This window comes from Stegostoma tigrinum, chromosome 4 (genome assembly GCF_030684315.1).
Source record: "Stegostoma tigrinum isolate sSteTig4 chromosome 4, sSteTig4.hap1, whole genome shotgun sequence".
Taxonomy (NCBI): Eukaryota; Metazoa; Chordata; class Chondrichthyes; order Orectolobiformes; family Stegostomatidae; genus Stegostoma; species Stegostoma tigrinum.
In genome coordinates this window covers 9,867,530-9,895,117 of record NC_081357.1, presented here as the reverse complement: position 1 = coordinate 9,895,117, position 27,588 = coordinate 9,867,530, and the positions used below count along the sequence as shown (strand labels likewise).

General features: G+C 44.7%; 2 protein-coding genes across 10 annotated transcripts in view; one reads left to right on the top strand and one right to left on the bottom strand.

The window, feature by feature from the left end:
* coq8aa (coenzyme Q8A, genome duplicate a) overlaps positions 1-15,272 on the top strand; it is a 60,694-nt gene extending 45,422 nt beyond the window's left edge. For all 3 annotated transcript variants that reach the window (XM_048531491.1, XM_048531492.1, XM_048531490.1), the window contains exons 10-15: positions 1,741-1,834; positions 7,907-8,048; positions 10,805-10,912; positions 11,221-11,286; positions 12,583-12,669; positions 14,560-15,272. In XM_048531491.1, coding sequence (XP_048387448.1) covers positions 1,741-1,834; positions 7,907-8,048; positions 10,805-10,912; positions 11,221-11,286; positions 12,583-12,669; positions 14,560-14,859 — 797 coding nt within the window. In that variant the 3' untranslated portion in view covers positions 14,860-15,272. The remainder of the gene's footprint in view (positions 1-1,740; positions 1,835-7,906; positions 8,049-10,804; positions 10,913-11,220; positions 11,287-12,582; positions 12,670-14,559) is intronic.
* An 8,546-nt stretch (positions 15,273-23,818) lies between these two features.
* LOC125452379 (serine/threonine-protein kinase MRCK alpha-like) overlaps positions 23,819-27,588 on the bottom strand; it is a 565,420-nt gene continuing 561,650 nt past the window's right edge. For all 7 annotated transcript variants that reach the window (XM_048530672.2, XM_048530676.2, XM_048530674.2 and 4 more), the window contains one exon: positions 23,819-26,458. In XM_048530672.2, the coding sequence (XP_048386629.1) occupies positions 26,327-26,458 (132 nt within the window). In that variant the 3' untranslated portion in view covers positions 23,819-26,326. The remainder of the gene's footprint in view (positions 26,459-27,588) is intronic.

Here is a 27,588-nt window from a genome sequence, read left to right as displayed (position 1 = left end):
GCAGATCTAGATGGGAGATGCAGAATTGATGTTCCCCACAAGGGACAAGTCCAGAACCAGGGGTCACAGTAAAGTTACAGGACTGAGATGAGGATACATTTCTTTACCCAGGAATAGTAAGCTTGTGGTATTTGTTACTGCAGAAAACATTGAATGATTCATGAAGTTCGATTGTAGCTCTTGAGGCTAAAGGATCAAAGGATATGGGGGGAGAAAGCAGGAGCAGGCTGTTGATTTGAATAAGTTAATATTGTACTGAATGATAGAGAGCACTGAAAGGGTGAGTGGCCTTCTCCTATTTTCTAGTTTGTGGTTGAGAATAAGTAACTGGGGAAGGTTCAGTTTCAGTAGTGAGAACGTAGCTGGCCCATATAAAATGGAATCAAAGATTTGTGGTCACAGCTCTAATTGTAAAAGGGTAATTTGGCTCCAGTTAAGGTACATTCCTGTGAAGAGGAAAGGTAGGTCAGAAAAACTGAGAGCTCCCTGGATATTGAAGAACATGGAGACTAAGATAAAGCAGAAAATGGGTGCTTATGACAGGGTAACACCAGTGGGAAAGGGCTAAGAATGGAAGGTACAAAGGGTAAGTGAAAAAGGAAATAAGTCGGTGAGTGTGTAAAAAGAATCTAGAACTTTGGTTAGGCCGCTTCTGGGGCAACACAGTTCTGGTTACCACCCTGTGGGAAGGATGTGATTGGACTGGATGGGGTGCAGAGGAGAATTGGCAGTGACTTATGGACCTAAACTACTTGGCAGATAAAATATAATGTGGGAAGATGTGATGTTATGCACTTTGGCAGGAAGAATAGAGGAGCTGAAAATTATTGAAGTAGAGAAGCGTTGCAAAGGATTTGAGGGTCTTGTACATGAATCACGAAAAGGCCAACATGCAAGTTGACTGGGTAATAGGTAAGGTAAATGGAATGTTAGCCTTAATTTCAAAGGGAATAGAGCTTAAAAATGGGGAAGTCTTGATTAAAACTATGTAATGCCTGAGTGAGACCACACTGGAGTACTCTGAGCAGTTTTGGTCCCCTTATCTAAGGAAAGATATACTGGGACTGGAGGCGCTTCACCAGGTTGGACCTGGGTATGGAGGAACAGTCTTGTGGAGAGAGGCTGAATAGGTTGCACCTGTACTCATTGGACTTTAGAATGAGAGACAACCTTATCAGAATATATAAATACTTGGGGTGCTCGGGGTAGACAGGGAGAGTTATTCTTCTTGAGCCTAGGATCAGCGTGTGAAATCTTGGAGGAGCAGGTTACATAACTAAGACGGAAATGAAGAGTACTTTATCTGAAGTTGGTGAATGTGTGAAATTCTTTACTGCAGAGGGCTTTTTGGGCTGGGTTATTAAATATATTTGAGACTGGGAGGCAGGTTTTATTTAGTAACACCAGTACCTTCGCCAATATTTATCCCTTGGCTATTGATGGTAAGATTATCTGGTCATTATGTTGTGGGATCTTGCTATACATAGCTGCTGTGATCTTTGACATTACGGCAGTGACAATGCTGCAAAGACACATCATTGGCAAGAAAGTGCTTTGAATGTACTTCAAGGTGTCTCTCAAACTTTTGGTCATGTTTCCTAATATATCCTTATTCAGCTCGGTTTCCCATTCTGCTGATCAGTACCTTGCTACATTGTAAAATAACTGCATGTTCTTTCACAAAATGCCAGTTTGTTTGTGGATGTGAAGTGTTTGAAAACCTTTTCCTTTTATTGTTAGGTTTGTTTCCTGAGCATATGATTGAAGTGATGAGCCGTGAGCTCTCCTTGGAATGTGATTATGAAAGGGAAGCAAGGTGCTATAAGCAGTTCAGGTATGTGTGAAATGTTAGCTACTGACCTACCTCCGATCCAGGGAACTCAAGTACAAAGAGGTGATTGAGATTATGGCCTGCAGCTTTAGAGTCAGCTTTGCAGTTGGAATATCACAGTGGGAGCACTGTAAATAACCCTAGTTGTGGAGTTCAGTCCTGAGCTGACAGGGAGGCGAATCATGCTGGCTGTGGAGAGAATGTTGCCCCACCCCTTGGCTCCTGGGCCTCATAGTCCTTATCCTACACCTGAGAAAACCATGCCAGAGAATCAGCAAAGTTAGTTTCATAACAGCCGTCATTTGTTGCTCATCCCTAATTTCCCTGGAGAAGGTGGCAGTAAAATGTCTCAATGAATTGCTGCAGTCTTGAGGGTGTAGGGACACCCATACTGCTGTGAGGAAGGGAGTTTCCAGGATTTTGACCTGGTGGCAGTGAAGGACGGCCGATCTAACTCTCAGTCGGGATGGTGAGTGGCTTGGTGCTGCTTTGACAGTGCGCCTGTTGCTCTTGTCCATTTAGCTGGCTGTCTTTGCCTGTGACGTTTGCTCAGGGTTGTAAGGTTTTCCAAGGTTTTCATTTGACTGAAGGTGCCAGTTCTTCACCTCCTCCAGATGTTTGAGCGCATGGGTCCTAAATATTACTTCAATATTTTGAGGATTTTTGCTTCTGTCACCTTTACAGGCAGTGATTTTCAGATTCCCAACCCCCTCTGAGTGAAAACCTTCTGCCCCTTACCTTAAATCAATGTACTCTAGTCATTGTCAAGGGGAGAATTCCCTTCCTGCTTACTCTATCTGTACCCCCTCGTAATTTTGTGCATTTCAGCCATGTCTCCTCTCGAGCTCCTGTGCTCAAAAGAAAACAACCCCAGTCTGTCTTCATAACTGAAACTCTCCAGTCCAGGCAACATTCTCCCTGCACCTGGAATTCTTGTATCACAACCCTCCTATATGGATTCTAAAACCGCATGCAGTACTCTAGTTGTGGCCCAACTTACGTTTTCTACAATTCCAGCATAACCTCCCTGCTCTTAAATTTGGAGCCTTGATTTAATAAAGGCAAGTATACCACTTCCTGGAGCATGCACACCAATGCCCCTCAGATCCTTGGTGTTTCCCAGGAATACGTGTCTTCCATTCCCTAGTGAGTTCTGCCGATCTGCATCACCTCACGTTTATCTGGATTAAATTCCATTTGCTCCTGATAGGCAGGCCGGTCAAATGGGCCAAAGTCTAAGCCTATCCTCCCCACTAGTTACTACCCTATCAAGTTTTCTATTTTCTGTGAGCTTACTGATCAACCCTCCCAACATTCAAGTCTAAATCATTTCTATAAACCACAAACAGCACAGGCCCTACACTGACCCTTTTTTAGAACCCAGTTGGACCGAGACAGTCAGGAAAACACCCGTCCACCATCACCTTATTTCTGTTACTGACTTGTGGGACTGTTACTGATTGTGGGAGGTGGGCGTTGCTGGCAGGTCCAGCATTTATTACCTGTCCCTAGTTGCCCCTTGGGAGGGTGATGGTGAGCTGACTTTTTGAACTACTGCAGTCCATCTGCTGTATATTGACCCACAATGTCCTCAGGGACGGAATTCCAGGATCTTGATCCAGTGACAGTGAAGGAATAGCTTCCTGGCACTTAGCAAATTGTGGATCCAATTTTCCAAATCCCTTTGGATTCCATGGGCTCTTAACTTTGCTATCAGTCTCTCATGTGGGACATTATTAAAAAGCCAATGCTGAAGTCTAACTGGACCACATCAAAAGCATTGCCCTCATCTACACACCTGGCCACCTCTTCGAAAAATTCAAGCAAGTTGTTTGGACATAACCTCCCCTTAACAAAACCAAGCTGACTGTTCTTGATTAATCTCAGGCTCTCCAAGTGTAGATTATAATGTCCCTCAGAATTAATTTCAGTAGTTTCCCCAACACTGAGGTTAGACTGAATGGACTGTAGTTTCCTGGTTTATCCCTTGCTCCCTTTTTGAACAATGGGGCCACATTGGCTGTCCACTGGCACCTCTCCTGTGTCCAGAAAGGAATAGAAAATTATTGTCATGGCTCGTGCTGTTTCCTCCCTTGTCTTATGCAACAGCCTGGGATACGTTTCTTTCAGCCCAGGAGATTTACCTACTTTAAAGCCTGCTAGACCACTCAGAACTTATTTTTGTCTGTGCTAATTTCTTTAATTGCATCACAGATCTTCTCCCTGATTTCTGTACCTGTACTGCCCCTCTCACTAGTGAATACTCAAGCAAAGTATTCATGATGTGAGCAAAACTCTGCCGGTTTTGTACAGTGCATGGATTGTAACAGGACATGAAGGCAGCTTATTAGCATCATCTCAGAGCCAATGAACAATAAATGTTGTTAAATGCTATTGAGTTGGTGATGTCAAACTCAGTGAAGTGAAACATTTTTTGCTGCATTCTTGCATCAGAAACTATTTCTTTTGTCCCAAAACCACTTTAAATTCAGGAATCCCCATCTTTTATTCCATATTGCCTCACACTGTTTAGGAGAGGGTCTGACTGCCTGACCTCCTGCTCAGTCAGACTTTTGGCTGTGGTGTATTTTGTTACAAGTCTCTAACATTAACACCGAATCTGATGGAGCTCCTCTGCTGAAGCCTGCAGACCACAGAGGCCATTTCTGGTTCACTAAGATGGTTCACCTGTTTCTGTAAACCTGGTGCTGTCACTCCACACACCCCCACCCCCACCCCACCCTCACTTGCTCATTAGTCTCAACAGAGACCCTCCAGGTAGTGTTTTAGAATTTCTGAAGCTTGTGTTCCACTTCTTGTGTAATTCTCTAAGTGGGAAATGCTGTCTCTGTAACAAACAACCTGTCCTTGCTGAGGCACACTCAGTCAGCTTCAAGGTCATAGCAACCCTGATAAGCTCACGTTTAAACTAGCGTGTTCCCACAGATCATTTACATATAAATGATCATTCTAATTTGTAGAATCTTACCGAGGTAGCTCATTATGCTGTTAAAAGAAAAACTTGATGCTTTGCCTAGGAATTAAATGAATGGTGAGAACGTACACCCTGACACTGAGATTAACAAGTAATTGGGATTTTTATCAAGGTACTGGTGTCTTCTTATGAGGGGAGTTGGTGGCCAAGTGATGGTGATGTTGGACTGTAATCCAAAGACCCAGGGATCTGATTTCAAATCCTGCCATGCAGATGGTTTAACTTGAATTCAATAAGAATCTGCAATTACAAATTTAACGATGACCATGAAACCATTGTCAATTATCTGAAAAAGACCCATTTGGTTCACTTTAGTCCTTTAGGGAAGGAAACTGTCTTCCTCATCTGTTCTGGCCCAAATGTGATTCCACACCAATGGCAATGACTCTTAATCACCCTCTGAAATGGCCGAGCAATCAGGATTGCAGTGGTGCAGTGTGTACCCTGCCCCGGGGATTTCAGTGCTCACCACCAGGAGTGGCAGCAGCACTACTGATCGGCTTGTTCGAGTTCTGAAGGACGTAGCTGCTACATTGGGTCTGCAGCAGATGCTGAGGGAACCAACAAGAGGGAAATACACACTTGTCCTCATCCTTACCAATCTGCTGGCGACAGATGCATCTGTCCATCGCAGTATCATCGTGGGCCAAAGGGCCTGTACTGTGCTGTACAGTATTGCAGAGAGTCACTATAGCACAGTCCTTGTGGAGGCAAGGTCCCACATTCACACTGAGAATACCCTCCTTCATATTGTGTGGCACTATCGCCGTGCTAACTGGGACTGACTGTGAACAGATTGAGCATTTCAACATTGGGCATCCACGAGGCACTTTGGGCCATGAACATCAGAACTGTATTCCAGCACAATCTATAACCTCATGGTCCAGCATATCGCCCATTCAACCATTGCCATCAAGCCAGGGGTCAACCCCGGTTCAATACAGTGTGGAGGAGGGCATGCCAGGAACAGCACCAGGCATACTTAGAACTGAGATGACAACCTGGTGAAGCTACCAAAGAGGACGACTTGTGTTCTAAACAGCATAAACTGGTGGTGAGAGAAACAGCTAAGCGTTCCACAATCAAAGGATCAGATCTGAGTTCTGCGGACCTGCCACATCCAGTTGTGAACGGTGCTGGACAATTAAACAACTCACTGGAGGAGGAGGCTCCACAAATATCTCCATCCTCAATGATGGAAGAGCCCAGCATATTCGTGCAAAAGATAAGGCTGAAGTATTCGCAGCAGTCTTCAGCCAGAGGTGCCAAGTGGATGATCCGTCCCATTTGTCCAGTGATCCCCAGCATCACAGATACCAGTCTTTAGCCAGTTCTGTTCACTCCATGTGACTTCAAGAAATGGTTGGAGAGACTGGATATTGCAAAGTCTATGGGCTCTGACAACATTATGGCAATAGTACTGAAGACTTGTGTTCCAGAACTTGCCGCTCCCCCAGCCAAACTATTCCAGTACAGTTACAGCACTCCTATCTACCCAGCATGGAAAATTGTCTAAGTTAGCAGGGCAAATCCAGCCCAGCCAATTACCGCACCATCAGTCTCCTCTCGATCATCAGTAAAGTGATGGAAGGTGTCACTAAAGTGCTATCAAGCAACTCCTGACCTCAATTCAGCCTTGGTTCAAACATGGACAACAGAGCTGAATTCCAGAGGTGAGGTGAGAGTGACAGCCCTTGACATCAAGGCTGCATTCGACCGAGTGTGGCATCAATGACCCCAAACAAACCTGGAGTCAGTGAGAATCGGGGGTAAATTCTCTGCTGGTCAGTCACATATGGCTGTTGGACGTCAGTGTCTTAGCTCCAGGCCGTTTCTGCAGGAGTTCCGCAGGACAGTGTCTTAGGCCCAATCGTTTTTAGTTGCTTCAGTGACATTCCCTCCATCATTAGGTCAGAAGTGTGGATGTGCCCTGATGATTACTCAATGTCTAGCACCATTCACAACTGCTCACACAGTGACGCAGTCCATATTCAAATGTGGCAAGACCTGGACAGTATCCAGGCTTGGGCTGACAAGTGGCATTTGCACCACACAAGCGCCAGGTAATGACCGTCACCAGTATTTGGAAGTGCTGGTGTTGGACTGGGGTGGATAAGGTCAGAAATCACACAACACTGGCGTTTATTCCAACAGGTTTATTTGAAATCACAAGCTTTTGGAGCACTGCTCCTTCATCAAGTGGACCTCCAACCGATGAAGGAGCAATGCTCCAAAAACTTGTGATTTCAAATAAACCTGTTAGTGTATAACCGGTGTTGTCTGACTTTGGACTATCTCCAATAAGAGACAATTTAATCACTGCCCTTTAAGATTCAATGGTGTTATCTTCAGTTAATCTTCCACTATCAACAGCCTGAGGGTTATCATTGACCAGAAACTCAACTGGGCTAGCTTATAAATACAACAACAGCAGCTCAGAGGCTGGGAATACTGCAGCGAGTAACTCACCCCTGACTTCCCAAAGCCTGTCTACCGTCTACAAGGCACAAGTCAGGAGTGTGATGGAATACTCCCCATTGGCCTAGATGAGTGCAGCCCCAACAATACTCTAGGAGCTTGACATCATCCAGGACAAAGCAGCCGCTCAATTGGCACTACATTCACTTTTTCCACCACCGATGCTCAGTAGCAGCAATGTGTACTACCTATAAGATGTGCAGCAGAAGTTTACCCAGGATCCTTAGACAGCACCTTCCAAACCGATGACCGCTTCCATCTAGAAAGACAAGGGCAGCAGATGCAGGGGAATACCACCCCCTGCAAACTTCCCTCCAACACACTCACTATCCTGACTTGGAAATATATCACCGATCTTTCACTGTCACTGGGTCAAGATCCTCGAACTCCCTCTATCTCCAGCAGTGGTCCAAGAAGTTAGTCACCACTACCTTCTCACAGGCGACGAGGGATCGGCATTAAATGCTGGATACATCTCATGAGTGAGTAAGAAATAGAATTGAATATAAATCCATGTTGGCACTGCTGTTGTTTCAGCATGAGGAATTTTGTTGGGTTTATGGCTTTGAAATTAACCTGGTCTTTCTCATTTCCTCCTGTAGGGAGCTAGTGAAGGACGACCCCTTCTTCTATGTGCCACATGTTATTGACCATCTGAGCAGCAAACATATCCTCACCACAGAGCTGGTGCCAGGCTTCCCACTGGACAAGGCAGAGGAACTGAGCCAAGAGATCAGAAACTATGTAATAATGGGGTTGGTGGGGAATCTCAAGTGCTGTGTACGAGCTCAGCCGTGACTCAGTGGTTACAATTCTGTGCTCTGAGATGGTTGGTTATAGGTTCAAATCCTGTTCCAAAGATGTTGCCCCCTAAGTGAGGCAGATGAGTGTCAGAGTGAGGGAGGAGACGAATGAGATGCAGAGGTTTGGAACAGTGGTATTGAGCAGGAAAGTGGTTGTGAAGGGAGGGCAATCATGATTATGATGTGAATCTGCCCCTTCTCTTGTGTTGGAGTCTTGGTTTGGAATGCTTGGTTAGGGTTTATTCTTAATGCTGGGCAGGAAAGGGAGGGAGAGCATGTTTACTTGGATTTCAGTAAAACTTCTGACAAGCTTCTGCATGGTAGACTAATTAGTAAAGTTAGATCATATGGGATTCAGGGTGAGCTTCCCAAATTGATACAAAATTGGCCTAACAGCAGGAGACAGGGTGGTGGAGGGTTGATTTTCAGACTGGAGGTTTGTGACCAGTGATGTTCCACAGGGATCGGTACTGGGTCCACTTTTTTGTTTGTCATTTATATAAATAATTCAGATGAGAATATAGAGGGCATGGTTAGTAAGTTTGTGGATGACACCAAAATTAGTGATACAGTCGACAGTGAAGAAGGTTATTGAAGATTACAAAGAGGTCTTGATCAATTGGGTCAGTAGTCTGAGGAGTAGCAGATGGAGTTTAATTTTGACAAATGTGAGATATTATATTTTGGTAAGACAAACCAGGGCATTACTTAAACAATTAAAAGTAGGGCCTTAGGTAGTGTTGTAGATCAGAGAGACCTAGGGGTTTTGGTGCATAATTCTTTGAAGTTTGTGTCACATATAGACAGGATGGTTAAGAAGGCATTTAGCACACTTGCCTTCATTGCTCAGACCTTTTAGAATAGGAGCTGGGACATCATGTTGAAGTAGTACAAGATGTTGGTGAGGCCACTTTTGGAATACTCTGTGCAGTTCTGGCCAAGAGATAACAAAGTGTGGAGCTGGATGAACACAGCAGGCCAAGCAGCACCTTAGGAGCAGGAAAGCTGACGTTTCAGGCCCAGACCATTTATCAGAAATGGGGGAGGGGAAGAGGGTTCTGAAATAAATAGGGAGAGAGGGGAAGGTGGATTGAAGATGGGTAGAGGAGAAGATACGTGGAGCTGAGGTGATGAGGTTGTGGATGGTTTGGGAGATGAAGGTTTGGTGCTCGGGGGTGGTGTCATGATCTCGGGGGCGGTAGGAGGAGATGTCTCCATCTTGGGCAACCACCTAGAAACTGATGTCCATTTCAAGCCCACCGACTCCCACAGCTCCTAGAATACACCTCCTCCCACCCACTTTCCTGCAAAAATGCCATCCTGTATTCCCAATTTCTTTGCCTCCGCTGCATCTGCTCCCAGGATGAGGCATTCCACTCCTGTACATCTCAGATGCCCTCATTTTTTAAGGACCGCAACATCCCCCCACTGCAGTGGTCAAGAACGCCCTCAATCCCGTATTTCCCGCAACTCATCCCTCACACCCCGTCCCGCAATAACCACCAAAAGAGAATCCCCCTCGTCCTCACATACCACCCCACCAACCTCCGGATCCAATGCATCATCCTCCGACACTTCCGCCATCTGCAACCCAACCCCACCACCAAAGACATTTTTCCATCTCCACCCTTGTCTGCTTTCCGGAGGGACCCCTCTCTCCGCGACTCTCTCGTCCGCTCCACACTACCCTCAAGCCCCACCACACCTGGCACCTTCCCCTGCAACCGTAGGAAGTGCTACACTTGCCCCCACACCTCCTCCCTCACCCCCATCCCAGGCCCTAAGAAGACTTTCCACATCAAGCAGATGTTCACCTGCACATCTGCCAATGTGGTATACTGCATCCGCTGTACCTGTTGTGGCATCCTCTACATCGGGGAAACCAAGCGGAGGCTTGGGGACCATTTTGCAGAACACCTACGTTCAGTTCGCAATAAGCAACTGCACCTCTCAGTCGTGAACCATTTCAACTCCCCCTCCCATTCCTTAGATGACATGTCCATCATGGGCCTCCTGCAGTGCCACAATGATGCCACCCAAAGGTTGCAGGAACAGCAACTCATATTCCGCTTGGGAACCCTGCAGCCCAATGGTATCAATGTGGAATTCACAAGCTTCAAAATCTCCCCTCCCCCCCACTGCATCCCAAAACCAGCCCAACACGTCCCTGCCTCCCTAACCTGTTCTTCCTCCCACCTCCAAGCTGCACCCCTATTCCCTACGTACTCACCTCATCCTGCCCCCTTGACCTGTCTGTCCTCCTCGGACTGACTTCTCCCCTCCCTACCTATACTCACCTTTACTGGCTCCATCCCTGCCCCTTTAACTTGTCTGTCCCCTCTCCACCTGTCTTCTCCTCTATCCGCCTCCCCCTCTCTCCCACTTTATTTCAGAACCCACTCCCACATCCCCCTTTTCTGATGAAGGGTCTAGGCCCAAAATGTCAGCTTTTGTGCTCCTAAGATGCAGCTTGGCCTGCTGTTTTCATCCAGCTCTGCAGTTTGTAAATAAAGTTGTTTTCAAAATCTCAGTGCAGCACTTCCTCAGTACTCCAGTAAAGTGTCTCTTGGATTATGGATTCAGGTCTTTGCAACAAGCGGTGGTTCTATGCGTTTCTCTCACTAATAGAAAAGTATTTGTTTGTGTTAGTTGACTCATGCTTGTGTGTAACAGCTTTCTCTTCCCTCTGTGCTCCAGATCAGTGAGAACATCCTGAGGCTCTGTCTGCAGGAACTGTTTGAATTCCGATTTATGCAGACTGACCCAAACTGGTCCAACTTTTTCTACAACCCGCAGACTGGCAAGGTGGGTACTATTTCTCAGGGGCACAGTGCTGTGGTTACACTTGTTGATTTTCGTAGGTTGGTGCAGGGTGTTGCAAACTGGAACGGACTGAACAGATGTGAAGACCCCGCACTCTGCAGGGCAGTGTGGATGGGAGATGCCTGGAGGAGATGGAGAAGCTGGTTAGGGCCTGGGGTTTACAGTGGGAGGTGGAGGAGAGACTGCGGAACTGGGTAAGGTGCATGGAGAAGATTTTTATTGCTGGCAGTCGGTCATGTCCTTGAAACATTGCAAAAGTATTCTGGAAATGATTTGTCTCTCACTTCCAGGTGGCCTTACTGGACTTTGGAGCTACAAGATGGTTTGATGAAGACTTCACTGACACTTACATTGAAGTAAGAGATTCTAAAGTACTCTTAACTAAAGCCTTTTACCATTCATAGAAATAAGACTCCGACATTTACCGCAGCTGCTAGAGAAACATTTAACATCATGTATCCAGGTCACTGCTATCTGAGCCACTGATGTACCCAGCGTGTGATTTGTGTTCATTTGTGCGGCTTGTGTGTCACTAGCTTGCCAGCATTTACGACCACAAAATCAGAAATTGCTGGAAAATATCAGCAGGTTTGGCTGCATCTGAGGAAACCAATCAAAGTTAACGTTTTGGGTTCCTTTTCAGAGCACCAGCATTTATAGTCTGTCCCTAGTTGCCCTTGGGAAGGTGATGGTGAGCTGCCTTCTTGAACCGCTGCAGTCCATGTGATATAGGTAGACCCACAATGTTGTTACGAAGGGAGTTTCAGAATTTTGACTTGGTTCTAGTGAAGGAACAGTGATATAGTTCAGGATAGTATATAGCTAAGGAGGGGGGTGGGCACAGGAATATACAAATTAGGAGATGTAGGCCATTTGGCTCCTTGAACCTACTCTGCCATTCAATAAAATCATGGCTGATGTGTTTGTATTTTGAATTCCCATTCCCTAATGATCCTTGATTCCGCTCTTAGCAAGAATCTATCTACCTCTGCCTTAAAATTATTTAATGACACCACCATAACAGAGTTCCAAAATTGTACAATCCTGGGAGAAAAAGCATTCTCCTAATCAGTCCTGTAGCATCCATCCTTAAAGGAGGAGACCAAGAGCTGTGCACTGCAGTTCAGATGTACTCTCTCCAATGCTCTGTGCAACTGAAGGAAAACATCCTTATTATTATGTTCAAGCCATCCTATAATAAAGAATTGCATCCCATTTTAACCTTGTAGATGGTGGTGTTCCTTTGTGTGTACTGTCCTTGTGCTTCTAGATGAAAGTGTCACAGGCTTGGAAGGAGCTGTCATGGTGAACTTAGAGATGGTACACTGCTATTACTGAGTGCTGGTAAAGGGAATGACTTTTTAATGATGATGGACAGGGTGCTAGTCAGGCAAACTGCTTTGTCCTGGATGATGTTAGGCTTCTTGATTGTTGTAAAGTATTCCATCTCACTCCTGAACCTGTGCTTTAGGGTTATGGATAGGCTTTTGGTAGTTGAGAGGCACTAATGCAGAATTCCTAGCCTCTGACCGATTGTAACCACAACCTTAACTGTATCAGCAAAATAATATGCTCAATGTGGCCAAGCCAGTGTATAAATCACAATTGCACTAGTTCTGTCTGTACAATCCAGTTTTATTCTATTCCAACAGATTGTGCGTTCTGCAGCAAATGGGGACAGGGAACAGGTGCTGAAAAATTCGATTGAAATGAAGTTTCTTACTGGCTATGAAACAAAGGTAGGTGGATATTTCAATAAAGTGCCCAAAGGTTTAAATGTGGCACTGGCCTATCTGTTGATGTTTGTGTGCATTGTGGCTGCTGTTAATAAATAGGGGAGATTGACGTTACTATCTCCATCCGCTGCCATGGGCCACTACTCCCTAGGATACCCTTCATTTTAAGTTCAATGTATCCAACACTCGGGTCTCAGCAACTGTGTGCTTTGGAGGAGAGTCATCAGTTTCCACTCTTGTGGTCTGACCTAGTGGTAACTAAATACACCACATATACTGCACAACAAGTTCAGGCTGAAGGAGCATGGGCGGGGGGGGGGAATGGACTTCTAAAAGGGTGTTTAGTGGAAGAGTGGAATGAGGTGTTGGTCTTGCTTTCAAATGAACTGAATTAAAGCTTTGAATCACAACATGTTGCAGCCAAACCTGAAAGAAGGTACAGTGACAGGTTCTGATGTGACATAAGCCAGGTTTGTAGACCAGTTTCGTTTCAAACCTCTGCAAGTTCCTTTCTGTCTGTTGGAGACTGGAGTGTTAATGTCAGCTCAGTACATTACAGACCAGTTAGCTCAATACGTCTTGTTGAGAACATGTTTATTCTGTCATGAAAGATTGACGGATTAAATTAGCAAGATAATAGTTTGAAAGCTATCCTGCTGTTCGTTGGCATTCGGATCTCTACAAATATCTTGGAAGTTGACTGACTTTCCAGTCAGTCTCACTCACTACATACCTCTCCCAACTCTGAGAAGTTTAAACTGTTTTCCTTAAGAAGGTAAAGTGGAGATTATATAGATACTTAAAATTGTGAGTGGTCTGGACAGAGGAGATGGGGGTGGGGAAAAGACCATAAGATATAGGCACAGAATGAGGCCATTCAAAAATGGCAGACCCATTTCTCAAAGCCATTCTCCTGCCTTCTCCCAACTACCTTTGATTTCCCTTACTAATCAAGAACTTATCTGTCTGTTTTAAATACACTCTCAATGACTTAACCTCTACAGCCTTCTGCAGGAATGAGCTTCATAGAGTCACCACCCTCTGGCTGGAGAAATTCCTCTTTATTTCAGTTCTAAAGGGTTGTCCCTTCACTCTGAGGCTGTGCCCTTAGAACCTAGTCTCTCCTACTACTGGAAACAACTCCACATTCACTCTATCCAGGCCTCTCAGTATTCTGCAAGTTCCAATCAGATCACCCCTCATCCTGCTAAACTCCACTGCGTACAGACCTAGTGTCCTCAACCACTCCTCAAGACAAGCCCTTCATTCCCAGTAAATAAAATATGAAAGAACTGCGGATGCTGTAAATCAGGAACAAAAACAAAATTGCTGGAAAAGCTCAGCAGGTCTGGCAGCATCTGTGGAGGAGAAAACGGAGTTAACGTTTTGGGTTCTCTGCTGTCCTGAAGGTCACTGGACCCGAAACGTTAACTGTTTCTTCTTTCACAGATGCTGCCAGACCTGCTGAGCTTTTCCAGCAGTTCAAAAGGTTAGAGCTCAGATTTAAAGTGACCAGTAAAGGAAGCAATGGAGTCAGGAAGATAAATGTTTACATGCAGTGAGTTAGGATCTGGTCATGTGCTGCCTGACAGTGGTATGGGACGGGTTTAATCTGGCCATTTCAAAGGGAAACTGGGTTATCATCTGAGAAGGAAGAATATGTAAAACTGTGGGGAGGAGGCAGTGACAAGAGATGAAATGCTTCTTCAGAGAGCCAGCAATAGATGTGACAGGCCAAATGGCTGCCTAATGTGATGCACAGATTCTGTGATTCAAAATAGTCATTAAAATGACAGCTGCACCGTTGAAGACTTTTATGTGCAATTAATCAGATTGTTAGGATTAAGGCTACAAAAGATCTGTTTAAAAATTTATTCATTTTTTTTATTTGAGGTTATGCAAGATGCCCATGTGAATGCAGTGATGATCCTTGGTGAAGCTTTTTCATCAACAGAGCCTTTTGACTTTGGACATCAGAATACCACCAAACGGATCCACAGTCTGATCCCCATCATGCTGCAGCATAGACTAGTTCCTCCTCCTGAGGAGACCTACTCTCTCCACCGCAAGATGGCCGGTTCCTTCCTTATCTGCAGCAAACTCAACGCAAAGATTACCTGCAAGCATTTGTTTGAGGATGCCTACCAGAAGTACTGGAGTAGGAAGGCCAAGCAAGGAGGCACCCCCCCTTAAAACAGAACGGCCTGCCTGCCTGTAGCAGGATTAGGGTCGGGTTGGAGGTGAAGAGCGACAGGGAGTGGAAGAAGCTCCTGAGCAAAACACCTTACTGTGTTTCCTTTTCTTAAAGGGAATTGCAGAGACAATTTTTTTTCAAAACAGGAAATGAACGTTCCACTGAACACAGGATTGCACTAAACAAGCAAGTGTGTGTTCTTTAACAGCAAAAGAGGAATTATGTTTGAGGGAAGTTTCCATTGCTCCTTAGCAGGGGACATTTACCTGTATTAATTAATTGCATTTGTATCATATATACTGAAGTGATTAGTGAGGAAATGAGGAACCGTTGAATTACTTTAGAAATCATCAATTTTTTTGTATACCTAATATGCTGATTCAATTAAAGAAATCATGTTTGTGATTAGCGACCTCTAGGTCTGTGTTGTATATGATGAATATTTCTGATATTCTATATTAGATTGTTAACAGCCTGAGGTTTACAATACGTAACATGTAGAAAGGGTTCCCTCAACACCAGAACTGTCCAAACTACATCATTTATGCTATCTGCAAACTCCTAAGCCCTGATAATCCATCTCTTAGAAAGCAGGAAATGAGCTTAGTTGTGGAAGTAACTGAGACCATATTGAAAAAGGAGCATAATTAGGCCATTCATCCCGTTGAGTCAGCTCTGCCATTTGATCATGGTTGATATGTTAGACCATAAGATATAGGAGTGGAAGTAAGGCCATTCGGCCCATCAAGTCCACTCCACCACTTAAATCATGGCTGATGGGCATTTCAACTCCACTTCCCTGCACTCTCTCCGTAGCCATTGATTCCTTGTGAGATCAATAATTTGTCGATCTCTGCCTTGAAGGCATCTAACGTCCCGTTTCTCAACCCCATTCTCCTACCTTCTCCCCAACACCTTTGATGCCCAAACCTATCTGTTTCTGACTTGGAGACACCTGAAGGCCTCCACTGCCTTCTAGGGCAGTGGGTTACAAAGATTCACCATCCTCTGCCTGAAGAAATTCCTCATCTCAGCTCTAATGAGTTGGTGCTTCACTGAGGTTATGCCCTAGAGAGCTTGTCTCTGCTACTAGTTGAAACCTCTCGGCCTCTCAGTTTTCAGTACATTTCAATAAGATCATCCCTTTGTCATCATCAAGTATAGACCCAAATCCTCATATGCTGAGCCCTTCTCTGAGATGATTCTCTGTACCTTGACTGAACCCACTCCAACATCAGCATGTCCTCCCTTAGTTACCGGGCCCAAAATTACCTCAAATTCCAAATACAGTCTGACCAGAGCGTTGTACAGCCTCAGCAGTACATCTCCACTCTTATATTCCAGCCCTCTTGAAATGAATGCTAACATTGTATTTTCCTTCCTAACTAACCTTAACAGAATCCTGAACTAGGACTCGCAAGTCCCTTTGTGCTTCATACTTCTGAACCCTTTCACCATTTACAAGATGGTTTACTTCTCTATTCCTACTATCAAAGTGCATAACTTCACATTTTCCCATAGTGTATTCCATCTACCACCTGTTTGCCCGTGTTCCTAGCCTGTCCAAGGTCAGGCTATCCAGCTTATAGGTTCCTTCTGACTCCAGTCAGTCCTGAAAAGTCACCACCAATGTCTCCACAATCTTCAGCTATTTCCTTCAGACATCTGGGCTGTAATCCATGTGGTTCGGGATATTTATCCACCTTCACACCTTGCAGCTTCCCCCAGCACCTTCTCAGTGATGGCCAGTATGTGTAATTCTTCCCCCTGAATTTCCTGATGTTTTGGTATGCTGCTGGTCTCTTGCAGTGTGAAAACTGCTGCAAAGTTCCTATTCAGGTCCTCCACCATTTCTTTGTTTCTCATTACTACTACTCCAGCCTCATTTTTCAGCACTCTTGCCTCTCTCTCACCTTTACAATATCTAAAAATAACTTCCAATTTTCTTCTTATATTACTTGCTAGCTCACCGTCATTTCATCTTCACCTCCCCACTTAATACTCTTTTTTTAGTTATCTCCTGTTGGTTTATAAAGGCTTTCCAATCCTTTGACTCTATAAAAAAGGATACAATATGGTGAAGAATAGTGGAAAGCTACAGTCATAAGGCATGGAAACAGACCCTTTGTGGTCCAACCAGTCCACGCTGAACATAATCCTGAACTAAATATACCATAAAATGTGAGGCTGGATCAACACAGCAGGCTCAGGAGCATAAAAGCTGACGTTTCGGGCCTAGACCCTTCATCAGAGAGGGGGATGGGGGTGAGGGTTCTGGAATAAATAGGGAGAGAGGGGGAGGCGGACCGAAGATGGAGAGAAGATAGGTGGAGAGGAGAGTATAGGTAGGGAGGGGATAGGTCAGTCCAGGGAAGACGGACAGGTCAAGGAGGTGGGATGAGTTTGGTAGGTAGGAGACGGAAGTGCGGCTTGGGGTGGGAGGAAGGGATGGGTGAGAGGAAGAACAGGTTAGGGAGGCAGAGACAGGTTGGACTGGTTTTGGGATGCAGTGGGGGGAGGGGAAGAGCTGGGCTGGTTTTGGGATGCGGTGGGGGAAGGGGAGATTTTGAAGCTGGTGAAGTCCACATTGATACCATTGGGCTGCAGGGTTCCCAAGCGGAATATGAGTTGCTGTTCCTGCAGCCCCACAGTGGTCGAGAACGCCCTTGACCGCGTCTCCCGCAACACATCCCTCACACCCCGCCCCCACCACAACCGCCCAAAGAGGATTCCCCTCGTTCTCACACACCACCCAACCAACCTCCAGATACAACGCATCATCCTCCGACACTTCTGCCATCTACAATCCGACCCCACCACCCAAGACATTTTTCCATCCCCACCCCTGTCTGCTTTCCGGAGAGACCACTCTCTCCGTGACTCCCTTGTTTACTCCACACTGCCCTCCAACCCCACCACACCCAGCACCTTCCCCTGCAACCGCAGGAAATGCTATACTTGCCCCCACACCTCCTCCCTCACCCCTATCCCAGGCCCCAAGATAACTTTCCACATTAAGCAGAGGTTCACCTGCACATCTGCCAATGTGGTATACTGCATCCACTGTACCCGGTGTGGCTTCCTCTACATTGGGGAAACCAAGCGGAGGCTTGGGGACCACTTTGCAGAACGCCTCCACTCGGTTCGCAATAAACAACTGCACCTCCCAGTCGCAAACCATTTCCACTCCCCCTCCCATTCTTTAGATGATATGTCCATCATGGGCCTCCTGCAGTGCCACAATGATGCCACCCGAAGGCTGCAGGAACAGCAACTCATATTCCGCTTGAGAACCCTGCAGCCCAATGGTATCAATGTGGACTTCACCAGCTTCAAAATCTCCCCTTCCCCCACTGCATCCCAAAACCAGCCCAGTTCGTCCCCTCCGCCCACTGCATCCCAAAACCAGTCCAACCTGTCTCTGCCTCCCTAACCTGTTCTTCCTCTCACCCCAAGCCGCACCTCCATCTCCTACCTACCAACCTCATCCCACCTCCTTGACTTATCCATCTTCCCTGGACTGACCTATCCCCTCCCTACCTCCCCACCTATACTCTCCTCTCCACCTATCTTCTTTTCTCTCCATCTTCGGTCCGCCTCCCCCTCTCTCCCTATTTATTCCAGAACCCTCACCCCATCCCCCTCTCTGATGAAGGGTCTAGGCCCGAAACGTCAGCTTTTGTGCTCCTGAGATGCTGCTTGGCCTGCTGTGTTCATCCAGCCTCACATTTTATTATCTTGGATTCTCCAGCATCTGCAGTTCCCATTATCACTAAATATACCATAGCCAGGTTTGCTTTAATCCCACCAGCCTGCTCCCGATCCATATCCCTTCAAACCTTTCCTATTCATGTACTTATCCAAATTTTTTTTAAACAATATAACTGTACCCACGTCCACAACTTCCTCAGCAAGTTCTTCTACACACAAACTACCCTCTGTGTGAAGAAAATTTGCTGCTCATGTCTTTTTAAAATATCGCCTTAAAGATGGGTCCCTTAGTCTTGAAATCCCCATCCTAGAGAAAAGACAAGTACTATTAACTCTATCTGTATCCCTCATTATTTTATAAACTTATATCAGGTCTCCACTTAACTTCCTACGCTCCAGTGGAAAAAGTCCCAGCCTATCCAGACTTTCTTTATAACACAGACCTTCCATACCCTTTACTTTTATGCTGTCCATGACACCCCTTCTCAGCTACAGTTGCATCATCTTCCCCCTGGTATGTTGTTTCCTCCTTGGGACAAATTTCTGCTGTGTCTCCTGAATTACTTGCAGAAACTCCTGCTTTTGCTACTCCACTGTCTTCCCTTCCATTCAGCTCTGGCCAGCTCCTCCCTCATGTCTTTGTAGTTACCTTTACTCAATTATAATACCGTTACATCAGATTCCTGTTTCACCTTCTCCACCTGCAGTATGAATTCTATCATTATCATCACTGCCCCGTAGGAGTTCCTTCACCTTCACCTTCACCTCCCTAATCAAGTCTGCCTCATTATACATCGCCAAATCCAGAATTGCTTGTTCCCTAGTGGGCTCTACCACCAGCTACTGTAATGAGCTAAGGAGCTGAGTGGCCCTGGCAGAGCCCAAACTGGGCGTCACTGAGCAGGTTATTTCTCAGCAGGTGCTGTGTGATAGTGCTGTTAGTGACACCTTCCATCACTTTACTGATGATCGAGAGGAGAATGATGGGGCGGTAGTTGGCCGGGTTGGATTTGTCATGCTTTTTGTGTACAGGACATACTTGGGCAATTTTCCACATTGGGTAGATACCAGAGTTGTAACTGTACTGGAACAGCTTGTCTAGGGGAGCAGCAAGTTCTGGAGCACAAGTCTTCAGCCCTATTGCCGGAATGTTGTCAGGGCCCGTAGCCTTTGCAGTATCCAGTGTCTCCAACCGTTTCTTGATATCATGTGGAGTGAATCAAATTGGCTAAAGACCGGTATCCGTAATGCTGGGAAACACTGAACAAATGAGATAGATCATTCACTCTACATTTCTGGCTGAAGACTGCTGCGAAAGCTTCATCCTTATCTTTTGCACTGGTGTGGTGGGTTCCTCCATCATTGAGGATGGGCATACTTGTGGAGCCTCCTTCTCCAGTGAGTTATTTAATTATCCGCCACCATTCACGACTGGATCTGACAGCACTGCAGAACTTAGATCTGATCCGTTGGTTGTGGGATCACTTAGCTCTGTCTATCACTTGCTGCTTTCGCTGTTTGGCGTGCAGGTAGTCCTGTTCAGTGGCTTCACCAGGTTGACACCTCATTTTCAGGTCTGCCTGGTGCTACTCCTGGCATGTCCTCCTGCACTGTCCGTTGAACCAGGGTTGATCCCTGGCTTGATGGTAGTGGTTCAGTGGGGGATATGTCGGGCATGAGGTTACAGTTTGAGCTGGAATACAATTCTGCTGCTGTTGATGGCCCATAGTGCCTCATGAATGAGAGGCATGGATAGAGTCGATAACCAGAGACTTACCCCCAGGGCAGGATTGACTGCCACGAGGGGTCATAGTTTTAAGGCGTTAGGAGGAAGGTATAGAGGAAACGTCAGAGGGAGGTTCTTCACCCAGAGAGTTGTGAGTGCGTGGAATAGTTTACCAGTGGTAGTCGTGGAAGTGGAGTCATTAGTGACATTTAAGCGACTGCTGGACATGCACATGGACAGCGGTGAATTGAGGGGATTGTAGGTTAGGTTATTTTATTTTTGGATTAGGATTATTCCACGGCACGACATCGTGGGCCGAAGGGCCTGTACTGTGCTGTACTTTTCTATGTTCTATGAATGCCCAGTCTTCAGTTGCTAGATCTGTGTGAAGTCTGTCCCATTTAGCACGGTGATAGTGCCACACACACGATGGAGGTTGTTCTCACTGTGAAGGCAGGACTTTGTCTCCACAAGGACTATGCAGTAGTTACTCTTACTGATACTGTCAGCTGGCAGATTAGTAAGGACGAGGTCACGTATGTTTTTCCCCTCTTGTTGGTTTCTTCACCACCTGCCACAGACCCAGTCTAGGAGCTTTTCTTTTAGGGTCCGACCAGCTCGATCAGTAGTTCTGCTGCCGAGCCACTCTTTGTGGTGGACATTGAAATCCCCCACCCAGAGTGCATTCTGTGCCCTTGCCATCCTTTGCTTCCTCTAAGTGTTGTTCAACATTGAATTGTACTGATTCATCAGCTGAGGATGGTATATGGTAATTGGCAGGAGGTTTCCTTCCCCTGTTTAACTTGAAGCCATGAAACTTCATAAAATTTGGAGTCAATGTTGAGGACTCCTAGAGGAGCACCGTCCCGAGTGTACACCACTGTGCCACCTTGTTGTCTGGGACAGGACATGTGGTGATGGTGGTGTCTGGGAGGTATGATTCTGAGAGTATGGCTGTGTCAGGCTGTTGCTTGACTAGTCTGTGAGACAGCTCTCCCAATTTTGGCTCTAACCCCCAGATGGTAGTGAGGGGAACTTTGCAGGGTCGACAGGGCTGTTTCTGCCATTGTCTTTTCCGGTGCCTAGGTTGATGCCAGGCGATCTGTCCGGTTTCATTTCTTTCAGTCGTTGTAGCGATTGATACATCTGCCATTTCAGAGGCCAGATCAAGTGAGGGTGGCGGATTTCCTCCCCTGAAGGACATTAGTGGCCCAGATGGGTTTTTCCAACAATTGGCAATTATTTCATGATGATCAGTAGATTCTTAATTCCAGAATCATTTTTTTGAATTCCAATTCCAGCATCTGCTGTGGTGGGACTTGAACCCGGGTTCCCGGACCATCAGCTGGGTTTCTGGATTAACAGTCTAGTGATAATACCACTAAGCTATCGCCTACCTATCTTTGCTGTAGGAGATGGTCAAATGGTCTGTGATCAAAATGTCTAGGTTATTTACCCCTTCCCTGATACAGTATAATGTCTGCAGCTTAAGACTCCAGCCTCTCAATTCAGATCTGAAGTTGCTCCAAGCTGAAGACATTTGGTAAAGATGTGTTCACTGTGGTGTCCGGCAGCTTCCACATGTTGCAGCTGCAACACATCACCTAACCTGCCACCTTGGTCTTATTTTATTTATGAACTAATTCACTTAGCTGGTCTGGCCTATGAGTGACTCCAGACCCAGAGCAATGTGGTTGACTCTTAACTGCCCTCTGGGCAATCAGGGATGGGAAATACATCCTGGCCTAGCCAGTGACACCCTTATCCCATGTATGAATTTAAAAAAAAACTCTAGTACACAATTTTTTTGCAAAATTGAAGAATCTCTCTATAGAATTTCCTCTTTTTTTACACACTACAAACTAAAAATGAGATAAAAACTAGAAACCTAAAGACCTTAAATTTAAAGATTAGAAATACTCACCAATCAACTGCTTTGTTTATGCAAAAGCAACCGAGCACCTCTCTCCACCGAACTGCTTGAGATGCATAATTCCACGCAATCTAATGTAAGTTGCACTCTCAAGAGCTAAATCGTACTAAGCTACTTATATACGCGCAGAACAGAAAGGACCGAGCTGAATCAGTTCGAGGATCCAGTTTCAGCCAGTTCTTCATTAGGCTGCTCTTTTAATGCATTCTTTGAACATGAGCCTCACCCAAAACTCACGTATGGAATTTTAAAATTGCAGATTTGCTTAAATTGAAGGTTTATTCACTTTCTTACCCAGTAAATGCATGCTGTCAGTCTATTTTTAATAATGGTTTTTAAACACTCACCTGAAGGCAGCCTTGTGCTGCATGTTTGAACTTGTTTAGAATACTCCAAACTGATTCCAGGGCAGGACTCCACAAACACCATAGAAAACAGCCTCTGTTCTCCTCAGCCCTGAGCCAGATATAAAATTGCCACAATTTGAGCAATTCCCATTTCATGTTTAGCTCAACACTCAATGACTTTTCTGCATTTGTCTCTCCTCTACAGTCACTGTTCCATAACTTCAGAAGTCCCCTGTAATATATTGACAGCCACCAACTGCTGCTCTGCTACATGAGACCTCCGATTTTTTGACACACTATCTTCATCCTGGTCAGTCTTTCCACCTCTTATCTGCACTAGTTACCAAGTTTAATATCACCTCATAACTTATCTTATTCATCTCATCTAACAGTATTTAGTCCCCAACTGATCAAATAATATGTAGACACATGAACAGGTGGGGAATTGAAACATATAGACAATGTACTGCAAGATGGGATTAGTTTAGAATGGCACATTGGAAATGGTGGGCTGAAGGGGTTGCTCCTGTGCTGTTCTATGTTTTTAGTCACATTTGCTGTTTATGGAAGCTTGCTGTTTGCAATTAGCCACCAATGCCCTGTGCTTCAAGTGTTTCGGAGAGTCCTGTGAAAGGTGTTCAAGTTCTTTTACAAATTATATCTATTCTTACATTAGCAGAGAGATGTTTATAACTCACGTGCTATCTGCAAAGTGAGGCCAAAACCAAGACTGAGAACTGAAACACTATAAAGAATCGTCAGGTCAAGCTATCACTGTCTGCACCAGATTCTATCATCAAATGACCACAGGTCAGAAATCACACCACACCAAGTTATAGTCCAACAGGTTTATCTGAAAACCCAAGCTTTTGAAGCATAGCTCCTTTGTTATCTGGTCGGATGATGAAGGAGCTTCGCTCCGAAAGCATGTGCTTTCAGATAAACCCGTGGTGTCGTATGATTTCTGACCTTACTCACCTCAGTCCGACACCTCCATATTAATGATCACAGTCAGCTGTTTTCTGGCTTACTTGATTCATTGTGACTGCGTGTACAGTCTGGTCTGCACACAGGAATACATCTCCAGGGAGAACATAAACACACAATCTCCCACCCCCTCGTGCAGACAACACGTCTTTGTTGTAAACCTCACAGCTCAGCTCCTACGGAAGTAATGAGGTGATAACAGGATTCAGTACCTTCAAGAGAGGCATTGCAATGAGAGACACTTTGAAGTCATATCAAACTGATCTGAATTTTCAGTTACTTTATTAAAACCAAAATTTCTGCTCTCTCAGTCCAACCCAAAGGAACAAGGGCACTGAGATGCTTGACTCGGACTCTGCTTTTTTTTTTCACAGCTTACCCTGAAAGTAATAACAATCCAAAAACAGCCACATTTGGAACAGTTCCCTGTTTTATTGAAATACATCAAAGTCTTGGTTAATATTTAGTGTGTGTCACCAACATAAAATAATGGTGGCAGGTCTTTAATAGTCAGACTGCCCACCTTAAATATTCTTGTGCAAAAGAATCTACAATCAGCAATAGTTCCTCTTACAAATTAACCCTAAAAACATTAAGGGCAAAAAGGAGTGATAAAGCCAAGCAATTAATTTAGTGAAGTCAGCCTTTAACCTAATCCAAAAGATTTAAAAAAAAACTGATTACATCTAAGACATGCAAAACTGTACAATAATCTTACAAAAGGGTGGTGCGGGAGAAACCTTAAAAACTCTGGAAAATAAATGATATGAAATTGCTATAGTGAAAGGCAGGTCAGCCCCCATGGAACACCAACAACTAGTAAATGCCTCCTTTCCTCCCCTTGATCACAATTCTCTGCAAAACGGTGTCTACAATTCAGTCAGAGTTTGACAACTGTCATGTTGCCTTCGTTGTATCTACATGTGGTAACTTGAGCAGGAAGACCACCACCTTTCCCACCTTAGTTTGATTTAAACACCTTTCTGCCATAGAAACAAAAGTTCCACACAGTTTAAACATATTAGGGAAGAACTTTTTTTTTGCAATTTTAAAATCATATGTTAAATTCATCTCAAATTTCACACCATTCATTTAAAAACAAAAGCACCTTTTATTTTACACAATTGACTCTGAGCTTCAGTAACAGTGTGGGAGTGAGTCAGCAGTCAGATTCCCTTGTTTATACCCAGTCATCTCATGCAGGGAGTTTTCTTTCCCCTTAGTTTTTTTCCCCTTCCCTCAATATCATAAATGTTGCTCCCGCGCCTGCTGCCCAGCAACTCTGACCAGCATCTAAATGTTTACTGTCTGTCAAACCTGTCTACGCTCTTGGCTGTGCATTAAACATTCTTTAACATACTCAAGCTTCCTCAATAAATTTTACGTCTCTTCCCCTCTTTTGGCGCAGAAAGTAACATAGGGAGAAGTTGACAAAAGCGGGAACTGATGGGCTCGAGGAATGTACAAAGGAAATGTTTACTTACAAAACAGCAAACTGACCATCAAAGCATTCAGTGTTCCAGGCTGTCTGACTCCAGGGTTTCTTTTCAGCCTAACAATACATATATCTCTGGGGAGGGATGTGGCAAAGCAGACACAAGGAGCCGATATGGTTGTTAATTCCACCTTCCCCAACTAGTCAGCTGTGCGTAGTGTACAAAAAAATATATAATGTTGCTCTAATATCTGGGGGTTTAATCAAATACTGCCTTCGAATGACTACAAAAAGGGACATTCTTTATTCAAACTGGATCAACAGATCTCCCCTGAACTCAGCAGAGCCTTAAACTAGTGCACAGTCGTTTTTAATTTTGCAACATGCAACATAAATCAATATCCATCTACAATTTGTACTTTATTTACTGAAGTACAGTGCCTATTGCTTTTCATTTCAGCCTCCACATCTTCAGTTTTTTAAACGTTAAATTTCAGCTGCATTTTGGGTACTACATTGAAGAACTATATATAAAGAATCTACCAGCAGGGACTGTGACACCACACACAAAGTAATCTTTCCTTCAGTCGCCATTTCAACAAGTAAAACTATACACAACTTTATATATATATATTTATATACTTTATATATATTCTATATCACAAAAGAACTTTTTTGTGTGTTTTTCTTTTAGCAAAATAAGGTTTGGTGATTTGTTTGCAGATGTACACATATTATTGCAAAACAAAATAATAATTAAAAGAAGCCTGATCATACTACTACAGAGAAAGAAATGCCTGCTGGCACTTTGTTGGGACAGATTGAAGCAATGATAGAAAATCAAGGTTGCATTCCACCATCCACACCCCACCTTCCCCCAGTCCTGTCTATTCTTTGAGAGAGAACCTGGCTACAAAACTGCAAGGAGAAACAACACCTTAAACGTTAGTTATACAACTTACATCCACAATCCCATTTCTTAAAAATCAGAGGAAGCTAAGCCCACAAGGACGCTAAAACAGCAGCTAATGTTGCTGTGTGAGGAAAGAGAGCTGCTTTTCCTCTTTTCATGAGAGAGAGAGAGAGAGAGAAAAAACAAAGTGGTCAGCAGGCAAAAGCTCCTGCGTGATCTGTCTATATGGATATGTGTATATGTGTGTGTGATTTACGAGATTAGGCCTTGCTCCTAAATCCATAAACTTCTTGTGTCTTTTTGACGGATCTGCAGCAATAGCCCGGTACAAATTGGACAGCAGAGTAGCACTGGGTGCAGCAAGAGAGAAGTAAGGGCTGATTTGTTAGAATTATGTTCCAGAACCGAGCAATCTCATGTTTCCCAGTTGACGTGCTCTGTGTTTTCCAGCAAGAGTGACTGTGGCTTGTGGGGCGAGATAGGGCTGGGTGGGCTGCTCAGGTTGGAACTGTTGGATGCTGTGGAGTGTCTAGGAGAGTCAGAATCCTGAAAAAGAACACAGAAGGTATGATCGATACAGTTATTCAAGTTGAGAGTCATCGATTGCATTGAGGTAACTTTGCTACAATTTGCTTCATTTCCTTTCCACACAAGCAAGTTTCTATTTGGATGGCAACAAGACAACAAAACTCGAAATAAGAAAAAGATGTTATCTCTGGAATGTGAGATAATGGGAACTGCAGATGTTGGAGAATCCAAGATAATAAAATGTGAGGCTGGATGAACACAGCAGGCCCAGCAGCATCTCAGGAGCACAAAAGCTGACGTTTCGGGCCTAGACCCTTCATCAGAGAGGGGGATGGTGTTGCTCTGATGAGTCAGCCTGCTGCGAGAGTCAGGAGTCAGATTAATAAATATAACAACTTCCACCACTCACCCTAAAGGCCATTACTGTGTTTGTAGGATTTTGTGACAAAACCCCAGCAGTTTGTGGTCATATCTTTCCTGGTATCACAGATGATCTTATTTATTAAATCTCAACTAGCAACAGTGGAAGCTAAGGTCGCATCCCTTGGATTACAAGTGCAGAAACATAAGTGTGCTGTATCCGAATCAATATACTGCCCCCTCCAGTGGTTCCTTCCTCCTCGCACTGTCCACCTTGATTATAAACTCAGCTCCACAGAATCGTGGCAGAGATAATAGGAACTGCCGATGCTGCAGAATCTGAGATAACAAGGTGTAGTGCTGGATGAACACAGCAGGCCAAGCAGCATCAGAGGAGCCAGGAAAGCTGACGTTTCGGGCCTAGACCCTTCTTCAGAAAGATGAAGAATGTTATCCACAGAATACTTATATTCTCCTAACTCCCACGCTAATCTTTCAGTTCTGTTAATAAATTACTGTGAATCAGCTTCTTTCCTCTATGAGGGATTGATCGAATTTATGCTTAAAAGCATAATCGGATTCAGTAAGAGTTACATTTTCTGCCATTCCACAAATGCATCAATTTGAGGGAGGGTCAGGCTGGGAAGGTCAGAAATGACCAGCTGACCTCTCCAGCCCTAATGACATTGCACCTTGTTAGGTGTATTCAAAGTGACATGGATTTCACAAAGTCATAGAGAAACGAAGCTTCAGGTTAACAGCTGCCGCTGCAATTATCAGAAGGAAAT